This window comes from Hypanus sabinus, chromosome 25 (genome assembly GCF_030144855.1).
Source record: "Hypanus sabinus isolate sHypSab1 chromosome 25, sHypSab1.hap1, whole genome shotgun sequence".
In the NCBI taxonomy this organism is placed as follows: domain Eukaryota; kingdom Metazoa; phylum Chordata; class Chondrichthyes; order Myliobatiformes; family Dasyatidae; genus Hypanus; species Hypanus sabinus.
In genome coordinates, this window is record NC_082730.1 from 15,096,997 (window position 1) to 15,109,739 (window position 12,743).

Genomic DNA, 12,743 nt, shown 5'->3' on the forward strand with positions numbered 1-12,743 from the left:
TGTCTTCCCTAGTGAAGACAGATCCAAAGTACCGGTTCAACTCATCTGCCATTTCCTTGTTCCCCATAATAAATTCAGCAGTTTCTGTCTTCAATGACCCAATTTTGGTCTTAACTATTTTTTTGGGTATATTTAAAGCAAAGATGGATGGGTTCTTCATTAGGAAGGCATTAAAGCTTTCAGGGAGAAGGCAGGAGAATAGGATTCACTGGGATAATAAATCAGCTATGATAGAATACCGAAGCAAACTTTACGGGCCAAATGAACTTATCCTGCTCCTGTGTTTATGGTCTTATGGTCTTGATTCCATCAAGGAAATCCAGGAGCCTGAATGTGATCTGTTCACCATGTTTGAATTTTCATTCTCAACTAAACCAAAAGGATAAATTAGTAAATAACATCAACAATTTGTTAATAAGTATATTAATTGATTATTTATTAGTTATTGAAACATACAACAACAACCTCAGGCATTTGATTCCATTCAACAGCATTTAATGGAGTAAAATGGTCTTATGCAGTTCACAGCCCTGATAGGGTTAAAAATTGTTGCTTGTGCAATGAAAAGAAAACATTGTGAAAATGTGCCATACAATTGATATCAATGAGGGTGACATATTGGAAATGGAATGCAAGAAAAAGTCAAAGGTAACATTATTTTTTCACCATCATGAAGTTGATAATGAATGATGAGAGGTTAATTCTCTACAGATGTTAAATTTGCACTAATTCTGAATATTTTGATCTTGGTACAAAATTCCAGCACAATCTGTGTGATCCAGAAGCCTTCACTTTACCTTATAGACCAATCTAGGAGGATCCAATCTTTCTGGTCTCTGCAAAAGGAAACAGTTAAATCATCAGACTCATCAACACTGGGAACTCCACTGTAGAGTTGTATCTGGAGCTTGAATTCCATTTTATTCACATCAAGCATTCTGTACACATACATTGTGTCAATATCATCTGCAAATAGCTTTGCATTGACCATTGGATAAGAAAAGATCAATGGGTTTAAATGTCTTTCCTCAAATAATCAGTATATTTTAAGGCAAATTCTATTGTTTTCCATAAGCCTACCTTAGTTTTCCTTGTGAACCATGTGACTGAAATAGTGCTGATCATCAGGAGAGCGAAGAGCAGCCAACGACCAACCTTCCATATCATGGAACTGAGCAAAGGGGAAGAGTAACAGAACTGATTAGATACAGAAATTAGATGGCTTTGTGTTTGAGATATTTACCTCCTGTTTCCTTTGTAAGCTTACTGGAGTGGAGCGAGGTCAATAAGCAGAGCCAGAGGAGTAAATAATGTTGACTGAATGGCAGATTGGTGAAGGGAGAAAAACACTATCAGTTGAAATAAAACCTAATTTTCTCGAGGCAATGGCAACATCTTGCAATGCATTCATTCACTGATACTATTATGGTTGTTGGAATTACTGAGTATGTCCACTAGAATATGAATATCAGGAATGTATAATAAGTTTACCTTGATAATAAATTTATTTTGAGCTTTGAAATCTTTTCTGCACTTCATCCAGTTGAATAACAATTCTTTTTTTAGCAGAGTACAACTTCTCTACTCTGACTGATACCAGAAACCTTCTTCAGGACAGTGACTCCACTTTCAAGGAGCCATGTACCTGAATTCCAAGATCCCATTGTTCTTTAATACTTCCCAAGGCCCAACCAATCACTTTGAAAGTCTCATTTGATTTGACTTTTGAAAACGCAAGACTTCACACAATTCTGAAACAAACTCCATTTGCTATGAACGTCAGAGGAAATCATTCCTACCTGTGGACATCAAACTTTACAACTCCTCCCTCGGAGTGTCAGACACCCTGAGCCAAAAGGCTGGTCCTGGACTTATTTCCACTCAGCAAGATTAAATATTATTATTTAATTATTTATGGTTTTATATTGCTATATTTCTACACTATTTTTGGTTGGCACGGCTGTAAAGAAACCCAATTTCCCTTGGATTCTATAAAGTATTTCTGTCTGTCTGTCTGTCTGTTTATTCCTCAGCCCAAATACCCAAGATCCTCTGTATTCTTCAAAATCCTTTTCACCAGGGACATAAAATTATGAGATGCACAGGTTGGATAGGCGACAGCAAAATTGCCCATTCTCAGAGATGCGTAAAACTAGATGACATTGATTTCGAAGGGATTTGAAGTGTTTGTGTTCACCCAGAGAGCGGTGGAAACAGAGACACAGTCAGTATTTGTGAAGTGCCTGAATGAGATCTCAATTCACATCTCCATAGGAGGCCTTTGACCTTGTGCTGAAAGATAGGGTTTAGATACATTACTGTGCAAAAAACTTAGGCAGATGTAAAATAATTTTGTAAAGTGATGATGCTTTCAAAAGTAATGAAATTAAAAAATTTTAAATATTTAAAAAATACTATAATGTGCAACAAGCAGTAATAAAGTAAATCAAATCAAAATTTGGTGGCACCATACTTTACCTTTAAAACTACTTCAATTCTTTCAAGTACCCTTTCATGTAAGTTTATAAGAAAATCAATGGTGGGGCAAGTGACATTGAATGAAGTTATCTCCTTTGGTTTTGTATTATCCATTCCAATAATCTACTTCCAAAGTAAAAACTTGTATCAACTTTCACATGGAAGTTATTGCAGAATATTTAGAGAGAATAATTTATCTTGGACTCCCCGGATTAACACATGTCATAGAGCATTGGTTGTGTAACTGAAAACTTTATTCTCACAGGCATTCAGTACAAGTAAATAAAATTGTAATTTTCCCCTGAATTATCTCTCACATGGGAGCGGGGCCAATCCTGGCACCAGCAATGAGAACATTGTACAGTACCTTTCAGCAGAACTGGATCAAGTGGTTTACCTTGCAGTTGATACTGTTGTAAATGTTTCACATGAATGTTCACGTCCTGTTGAGGCAAGGAAAGAAAAATTCTTTCTCGTCTGTTTTCAGAGTGCAGTCATGCAAGAGTACATGATTGGAAGGTGGAAGCTCTTGGTTTGAGTAAAAAGCTGATTGGTTACATGGAGATGAGTAATTTCTGTTTCCTTTGCATATGGAAGTCTATAGCGGGGGTATTCCCTTCTGCCGCCAGCGTGGGATCGCAAGTCTATCAGGATCTGGGGGACTTGTGGAAACTGTGTGGTGATTTCTTTTGAACTTATAGTCCTTTAACCTCTTTGGATTATTTTTACTGTGCCCAAGGTCTGTTTTTTTTTTATCAATTATGCTATTGTTTGCACTGTTGTAATTATGTGGTTTTGTGCAGGCCTTGTAGCTTTAGTTTTTGGTCTTTGTTTTGTCTGGCAGTTTGGTGCTCCTTTCTGGGAAACGTGCTAAGATTGTAGCGTGATATTAATACGCAGCAGCCTCTCTGGACTCTGGATTGGGAATTGCCAAACGTTATCTGGATTTTCTGGTGTAGTCTGTTTTGTCATGTGCTTTTGTGATGTCATTCTGAAGGAATGTTGTCTTATTTTTTAACTGCATTGCACTTGTGGTTTCTAAAGGACAATAAACTGAATCTGAATCTGAATCTGAATTTGAACACCAATGTTGCTGGGGAAGTTATGAGGCTTGAGTTGGAGGGTTTGCAAACCATAATCCTAAGCAAGCAGAAGTAAAGGCACAGCCAAGAAGGGCCGAAGGGCTTGTTTCTGTGGAAACACTGGTCACCATCTCCTAGCAGAATACACTATCTACTGCGACCCTCTGCCTTCTGTGGGAAAACCAATTTCAATTGTTAGAGTATCTCAAATGAAGAGGCATTGTAACAAGGTAAGGATCAGGTAATTTAAAATTAGATTTAACTTCACAATCCTTGTAGTCCTAAACCTGGATGGGTGTGGAGGTTGGATTAGTGGGGATACTTAAACAGAAAGTACAGTAGATATTTTTTGATACAGATCAGGGAATGGAGTACTGTAGGAAAATGACACAGAAGAGCAAAGACAGCCTGGTATAGATCAGCAAAGATTATATTGAATAGTGGAGTAGTCTTGAGACACCAAACAGCCTGCTTATTTTCTTGAGTTCGCTTCTTACACCAATTGTGTGTGACTTCCATTCCTTCTTTAGCCTGTATAATTCTCTCTATTTTCCATGAAACAAACTACTGGAAACTGATTATAAAGCCAGAAGGAGTGAGGTTGTGTATTTGCTGGTTCTCAAGGATGAGAAAATTTCAGTCAGCAACTCGAAGCTTCAGCAATTTACACCAGCCGCCATGCACGGCAAGAGCAGGCTACAGACAGAAAGCTCTCTGGTGAGGGACTCACTTCTCAGCTACCAGACATCACATGTTATTCCCTGCAAGACTTGTCACAATGCAGCTTAAAGAACATAACAGGTGAACACTCCCACTCAGTAATCCACCCCTCCACAACCCCCACCACCACCACTTTATCATTTCATGTCAGGCACCTTAAGTAGAAACACTATTGTGCCTAGCAGCTCTTTACTTACATACAACCAATGTATATAACCAATTTTATGTATTTATATGTATCGTGTTTATTAATAATTGTGTTCCATATCTTATGTTATTTCTTTTGGGATGTATTAGATCCAAAATAACTATTATTTTGTTGTCCTTACACTTGCATATTGGAAATGACATTAAGCAATCTTGAATCTTGAAAGCAGTACACGATACTCAATCAATCTCCCTGATTATTCACAGCCTCCACCACTTACCAGTGCCACTGAATCGAATCACAAGACTGCAATTGCCTCCTCTGGTGTAGGTGGACACATTCACTATTTCACTAGACTTTGCTCCACGAGTATTCGAGGCTGTGCAGTAATATTGATGGTGCTGGTGTTCGAAGGATTGACAACGTAGATCCAGTTTACTGTTTTCAGAGATCTTTGAATCCACGGATGAGATGTTTTCATGCCATGTGTATTGAATGGGAAGGGATCCCTGGACAGACTCACAGGACATTGTCACAGAGCCCCCAACACGCATGATATTTGCAGTAGGGAGATATCGAAGCACAGGAACAGACACCGGTTCTGTGAGGAAGAATCAGTGAACATATTGAAATCAATAGGTGGGCATCTGAACTCCACATCAATCCCAGATGCCTGAATGGCCACGTCTGCCATTATTCCAAACCACAGCAGGAGTCCAGATCAGAACAGTAGTAATGACACTGGGGATATGATGTGTCAGTGTGAAAATCATGGTACAATCTCTCACAGCAACAAGGAGACAGTCAGCAGTGGTACAAAAAAGCTGGATGAACTCAGCACGTTGGGCAGCATCCGTTGAAAGGAGCAGTCAACGTTTCGGGTCAAAACAACATTTGCAGTGCACTTTGTGTCTGTTAGTCACCAGTGGTGTTTGAAAAAATTAATGCAAGCACTGTTTGAAGGTGAGAGAAGGATAGTTTAATGTAAATTTGTGAGACACACTCTTTTGCTACAATAATTGTGGTGACTCCCTGCATTGATCTAAGGAACCCATACAAATTGCTGGAGGAACTCAGCAGACCAGGGTACACATATGGAAAAGAACACAGTTGACATTTCAGGCTCAGACCTTTCAGCAGGACAGGAGAAAAAAAGGTGAGTAGTCAGAGTTTGAAGGTTGGGCGAGTGGAGGGAGAAGCACAAGGTGATAGTTGAAACCAGTAGGGGGAAACATAAAGAGACAGGCAAAACCAGGAGGGAGGGGAGAGGTAAAGTAAAGAGCTGGGAAGTTGATTGGTGAAAGAGATACAGGGCTGGAGAAAGCAGAATCTAATAGGGGAGGATAGAAGGCCATGGAGAAAGAAAGAGGGGGAGGAGCACCAGAGGAAAGTGATGGGCAGGCAAGAAGATAGTGTGAGAGAGGGAAATGGGAATGGGCAATAGAGAAGGGGGAGAACATCACTGGAAATTTGAGAAAACAATGTTCATGCCATCAGGTTGGAGGCTACCTAAATGGAACATAAGGTGTAGCTCCTCCAACCTGAGTGTGGCCTCATCACAGCAATAGAAGAAGCCAGGGACTCACAGGTTGGAATAGGTTTGGAAAGTGGAACTAAAATGCGTGGCCACTGGGAGGTCCTACTTTTTCTGGGGGATGGAGTGTATGTGCTCGGCAAAGTGGGCTTCCGTTCTACGCTGGGCCTCACTGATATACAAGAGGTAACACCGGGAGTGCTGGATACAATAGATGACCCCAACAGACTCACAGATGAAGTGTTGCTTCACTTGGAAGGACAGTTTTGGATCCTAAATGATAGCGAGGGAGGAGGTGTACAGGCAGGTGTAGCAATTGTCCGCTTGCAAGGATAAATGTCAGGAGGGAGTCATTGGGGAGGTGTGAATGGACATGGGAGCTGTGTAGGAAGCACAACTGTAGAAAGCAGAAAGTGGGGGGGAGGGAAAGAAGTACTTGGTGATGGGATCCCATTGGAGATGGTGGAAGTTTCAGAGAAATATGTGCTGGATGCGGAGCTTTACGGGGTGGTAGGGGAGAACAAGAGGAACCCTAGCCCTGGTGGTGTGGTGGAAGCACAGGATGAGGGCAAATGTGTGCAAAATGGAAGAGATGCAGTTGCTGCAGATTTGATAGTGGAGGAAGGGAAGCCCCTTTCTTTCAAGAAGGAGGACATCTCTATACTTCTGGAGTGAAAAGCCTCATCCTGAGAGCAGATGCGGTAGAGACAGAGAAATTGAGAGAAGGGGTTTGGCATTTTTACAAGTAACACGGTGGAAAGAGGTATAGTCCAGGAAGCTGCAAAAGTCATGGGGTTTGTAGCAATCATCAGAGATAAACTATCTCTAGAGATAGAGACAGAAAGGGGAGGGAGGTGTCGGAAATGGAACTGGAAATCTCGAGTCAGAGTTGATGCAGTCGATTAGCTCAGCATGGGGGCAGGAAGCAGCACCAATGCAGTGAATGCAGTCTTCGACGTAGCGTAGGAAATGTGACCAGTGTAGGCTCAGAATGCAAATTGTTCCATGCTGCCAACAAAAGGGCAGGCATAGCTTGGACCCATGCAAATACCCATAGCTTTTGTTTGAAGGAAATGGGAGGAGCCAAAGGAGAAATTATTGAGAGTGACATCAAGTTCTGCAAGATGGAGGAGAGTGGTGGTGGAGAGGAGCTGGGTGGCTCTGGTGTCCAGACAGAAGCAGAGATCTTTGAAGCCTTTCTGGTGGAGGATAGAGGTAAATAGGGAACATGCATGCATAGTGAAAATAAGATGCTCAGAGCCAGAGAACATGAAATCATGTTCTAATTTGTCATGTTCTGATTTCTGGTGGCAGTACATACAGTTCAGAGGCAGGAAAATGTGCTGATCCTCCCAGTGAAAATTGTTGACCAGTCAGTGGACGGACAACATGTGGGGTTCCCCTACCCTTGCCCACTCCCCACAGCGTCTGCACTGCTGAGGAGCCTCAGGAAATCCATGCTTCCCTGACACTTCCTACAGCAAATATGCATCAGACATTTCACCGGAGACATAAAGGTAATCAATGAGAAACCTACCGTCAGATACTTGTAGCTGCACATCAAACTCCAGAGTCTTGCCAGATGTTGCAATTCCACATCTGTAAACTCCTGTATCTTGAGGGACAAGATTCTCCATAGTAACAGTAAATATTCCTTGGGATGTGTTATCTCTGATTGTCATTCTTCCAGGCTGTTCAGTTTGCCCATTTGTATTCACTAACGATGTGCACTGGTGACTCCTTATGCGGCAGAAATACTTTGTGTGTGAACGGTACATTGGTGCATAGTGACAATTGATTGTGATCGCTCTTCCCACAACTCCTCTTACTTTATCATCTGCCCATAAAGCACGCGAAACTGTGGTAAAAGCTCTTCTGAAAATGGACAAGTAAAATAAAATTTACACAAGCAGATTAACCCTGGTTTGGAGAAATATTGTCTCATTTCATGGTATACATTTATATAGTTATATGACAATAAACTTGACTTGACTCGACTTGGTCCTAGGTTGGGACTCCCTGGCAGAGAAGGATATGGGATAAATAAATTTAAATGTGCTGAACCTAGATGAACATCTTGGTTGACTTTGACGAGTCAGGCTGATGGGGCAGCTGTTCTAACATATTACAAACATTTTATGACTCAGAACGTGAGCTTCAACCACGATGCTTAAATGATTAAATATTTGGAAAAAGAAATTTACTTTTTATCTCAGGCGTCAAGCCTGTATTTTCATATACAAGAAAATCAGGAATACTCAGTTTCCAATACATCATTTCATCGACATTAATCCTGTCAAATATGTTTAACACCAGTTAAAGAGAAAACATATTTCTCTCCCAGCTGGCTCTATTTGAAAGCAGTTACAGTGAAACCACTTGCAGAGAGAATCTTATACTTTACATTTGAGGTGAAGTAGTTTTCTTCCTTTGTGCAGTATTTTCACAGAAAGGAACTGGCCCTGTTAAAAGAAAATAAAATTTAATTTCATCTGCTTTGTATTTAGAGGAACAAAAGGGCACAATTGTTAGACCAATAGGTACCTGAGCATGGTGGACCAAAGGTGATCAATACTTAATACACATTAAAATATTAAAGATGACTTTTTTTCGTTACATGTACATTAGATCACACAGTGAAATGCATCGTTTACAATGACCATCACAGAATAAGTGCTGGGGGCAGCCTGCAAAAGTTCCATGCTTCCAGTGCCATAACAGCTTGCCTATGACTTACCAAAGCTAACCTGTGCGTCTCTGTAATGCTGGAGGAAAGCACGGCACCCGGAGAAAACTCAAGCAGTCTGGGAGAACTTACAAACAACCTGCAGACAGTGGCTGGAATTGGACCCTGATCACTGATCACTAATTGCTAGTCTACTGTGCACCCAATTACACTTACTGACGCCTTGCATTCTCTCCCATACTCAGAAACTGATGATGTGGAAATGTATCTGGAGAAGTTAAAGGACCTGGAATGAGGAGACTGTAATTCTATCCAATTTTGGAAAGGTCCAGCAAAGGAGGTGGCCTCAGCCAGCATGGGGAGATATCTTTCCAGGGCCTGATCACCCTCTGCAGAGGTGGTCATAGCTGTACTTGAGTATACAGGAGATAATGGTTCAAGTACACTTTTTGTCCAACAGGATAATGCAGGGGACATTTTCAATGAAAAGGCAAGTCTTTTGTTCCCCATATCTCATGATCTGTCTACCTCTGAGAAAAATAACTCCCTTTCTTGAATACAGGTTCAACACATTCTGGCAGAAGAGATGTTTCCTAATCCCAGTCTTAAGTGTCTCACCTTTCAGATAATTTCTAATCCTCCATGCTTTCTTACTTACTGCCCATTACACCACTGGTGTTTAGCGCAGCAATGAAGGTTTTCTATCTCTGGCAGTGTTCAGGGCTTCCTTCATCATGTCAGTAGATTCCTCGTGGTCTTCCCTGCTGACAGTCATGCAAGTCCCAAATCTCTGATGTAGAAGGACTCTTCATTCCTGTTTCCATAACCATTTTGTTTTACCACTCAGGTTTATTAGTCCCGAGCTAAACCCCCGAACCTGGAGGAGTGGTGGATCACTCTGAGTCTGAACTCTACACTTTGACCTATTTAGGCATGGGTGACCCTACAAAGAGCCAAAGCATAAAGACCTCACTCCAGCCAACATAGATCTCCAGGTTATTGAGGCATGCTAGACTCCAAATCTAACAACAAGGTTGTGATCATCATTCTGGTCAGATTCCATTGACTATCCTATATTCCCTGGTACTGGAAGTGTCCTAACTGCATTTGTATCAGCCTCGTAAAATATTGCAGGTTTCTCTGATCACCTTTTAGCCTGCTGAACAGCAGCAAATAAAAACCTGATCACCCAGTTCTCTGTTCTGTGTCACTCATGGCATCCCATGCTGATCAGTCTGCTGATCCTTTGCTAGCTTCCTTCCATAACAATAATACCTTTCATCAGACCAAAATTGTTGGTGGCATGAGAGTGAGGAAGAAGAGATTGTATGACTGATTTAAGTATGGGCCAGAAGGGAAAGGTTGGATATGGACCAAATTGAGTCACCAGGAGATGCTCATGGAGTGAGTACTGTTTTAGATTCGCTCCATAACCTTTACTTTTTTAACCTAAGGTCGATCACCCTTATTTAACTTATCTTTACCTACACCAGAAGATTTTTTGGACTTATTTGGACTTATCTTTAATACTGTGAATTTTGAAGAAATGAATATAGAAATGGCTTTAAGATCTAAAGGGCAAGACCCTGGGAAAGATTCTAATGGCAATGGATAAAAAAAAGGCTGATCCTAAGTGTACTGAATTGACTTATGATACATTATTGGAGCTCTTTGAAGAACAACGACAAACTTTCAAAGAAGATTTAAAGGCTTTCCAGGATTCTCTGGATAAGATTGAGCATGAAGTTAAACAGCATCAAACTCTAATCGCAATTCTGCAAGAGGATGCTCAGAAGCGAGACTTGAAAATCGAGAAACTGGAGCAGAAATCATCTTCGGCGATTAAGCAGTTGGAAATACTTAAAGCCAAGAGTGTCGATTTTTAAAATCGATCTAGAAGACAGAACTTACGCATACTTGGTCTCCCGGAAGGTATCGAACAAGGGGACCCTCAAAGTATTTTGCTCAACTTTTAAAGGATGCGTTCCCTTCTGCATTCCCAGATAGTCCTCCATTACTTAATCGTGCCCATGCGCCGATCACCAAGTTTTTCAACTAAACCACCTGTCGTAATTGTTCATTTTCATTATGTGCATGTTAAAGAGCACCTTATTCGTTTGGCTCAGCGTTTAGGATGGTTAAATTGAGAGAATTCCAATTCCGGCTTGTGGAGGATTTTAGCTGAGAAGTGATGAAAGCACAGCTTGCTTTTAAACCTTTGAGGTCTGAATGTTATGAGAAAGGCCTAAAACCAGCGCTTTTATACCCTGTGAAACTTAGAATCTTGCCTTAGGATGCACCACGGCGTGTTTTTCTCTTTACATCTGATGCTCAAAGCTTTCTGGATGAGAATTATCTTACTGCTTCGGATTCTCGTCTCTAATAAATGTGTGGTTTTGATCGTTACAAGATAATTTTTGTTTCCAAAACCAGGTTCTGTTTCTGGCTATTGGTGTAGGTTTATTTTACATTTTGTATTCCAATTAAAGTTTTTCTTTATTGATGTACTAATCTTTTTAATTTACTTACGTTAACCATTGTATTTTATTTTTGGTCATTATTATTAATCCTTTGAAGGTGAATTTTTTTAATGTTTTGATAGATATCTTTTTCATTTTTTGTGTAACTAAGATGGTGGTTTCTTTTCTAAAATATTTCTTGCTTTTTTTTTGATTTCGCCATTTTTTTGTCTTCTTCTTCCTATAATGCCTTTCTTATCACATCCTAACTTTTATTTGTTTGTGTTTTAACCCGATTTATAAGTTACCAGCCTTCATATTCTTTTTGTTTTCTTTTTACTAGCAATTATATTAAGAAGTCTGTTTTAGCATAGTGTTAATTACTTTTTCGGATTTTGGGTGTATTTTTTTTCCTCCTTTATATATTTGGAGTTGCCTTCTGGAGACACAGGGGTAGCTTTTTTCTGACCTCCTTTAGGCGCATCAGGGTCTCTTTTTCATGGGTGGTGGGCGGGGGGTTCCTTTCTAATTCTTATGGTCTTTTTATTAGGTGTTCTAGTTTTTTCATTTGGGCCGATTTCAAACTACTAAAATGTCTGCTGTGTCGTCATTTCTGGGTCCTCCCCTTACTTTTGTTCCTCTTCCGGGTGCATGAGTTCATACTTTGGTTAACTCTTTATATACCAAAGGGTTGATTTTAGAAATACGGCTCAAACCATTAATTTTGTCTCTTGGAATACTAATGGCTTAAACCATCTGATTAAACAGAAAAAGATTTTTAAAGTATTCCAAAGACTGAATGCACATATTATTTTTGCACAAGAAACTCATATGAGGAAAGAGGATAATCAGCATTTTTTTAGGTTTTGGAGGGATTAACAGTTCCATTCGAATTTGAATGCCAAAGTAAAAGGAGTTACAATTTTTATTGACTCCTCTATTACATTTGTTCAACACGATATTATTTCAGATCCGAGTGGTAGATTTTTGTTAATTACTGGGCTACATTTTAATAAGAAGATTGCTATGGTTAATGTTTATGCTCCAAATGTGGATTATCCTGATTTCTTTAAGTCTTTATTTACTTCTCTACCTAATCTAAATGAATATATGTTAATAACAGGTGGTGACTCCAACTGCTATTTAAATCCTATGCTGGATAGATCTATATCCATTCAGAGTTTACCAAATAAGTCGGCCACTTACATAAATTCTTTTTTGACTGATAATGGAATTTTTGTTATTTGGAGATTTCTGCATCCTAAGGACAAAGAGTTTTCATTTTTCTCACATGTTTATCATTCTTACTCGAGAATTGACTATTTTTTCATTGACTCTCGTTTTATTCCATCTGTAATTGGTTGTAATTATGACATTATAGCCATCTCTGATCATGCTCCAATAAAACCTTCTATTAAATTAATGGACACAGCTTCTAGTACTAAGCAATGGCGATTTGATTCTACCTTATTGCTAGATCCGGATTTTATTAAATTTATGAAGGAACAGATTGATTTCTTCTTTTCAACTAATTCCACAGATGAAATTTCCTGTGGAACACTTTGGGACACTTTTAAAGCATATATAGGTGGACAGATTATCTCCTATTTTGTTGGTTTGAGAAAACATATTAAGA

General features: G+C 39.7%; 1 protein-coding gene across 1 annotated transcript in view; it reads right to left on the reverse strand.

Moving 5' to 3' along the window:
- Nucleotides 1-503: 503 nt before the first annotated feature.
- Nucleotides 504-12,743, reverse strand: part of LOC132381039 (polymeric immunoglobulin receptor-like) — a 48,388-nt gene continuing 36,148 nt past the window's right edge. Inside the window, exons 7-12 of the mRNA XM_059950152.1 lie at nt 8,367-8,424; nt 7,500-7,837; nt 4,709-5,029; nt 2,876-2,921; nt 1,081-1,171; nt 504-836 (exon numbers count right to left, since the gene is read on the reverse strand). Coding sequence (XP_059806135.1) covers nt 789-836; nt 1,081-1,171; nt 2,876-2,921; nt 4,709-5,029; nt 7,500-7,837; nt 8,367-8,424 — 902 coding nt within the window. The 3' untranslated portion in view covers nt 504-788. The remainder of the gene's footprint in view (nt 837-1,080; nt 1,172-2,875; nt 2,922-4,708; nt 5,030-7,499; nt 7,838-8,366; nt 8,425-12,743) is intronic.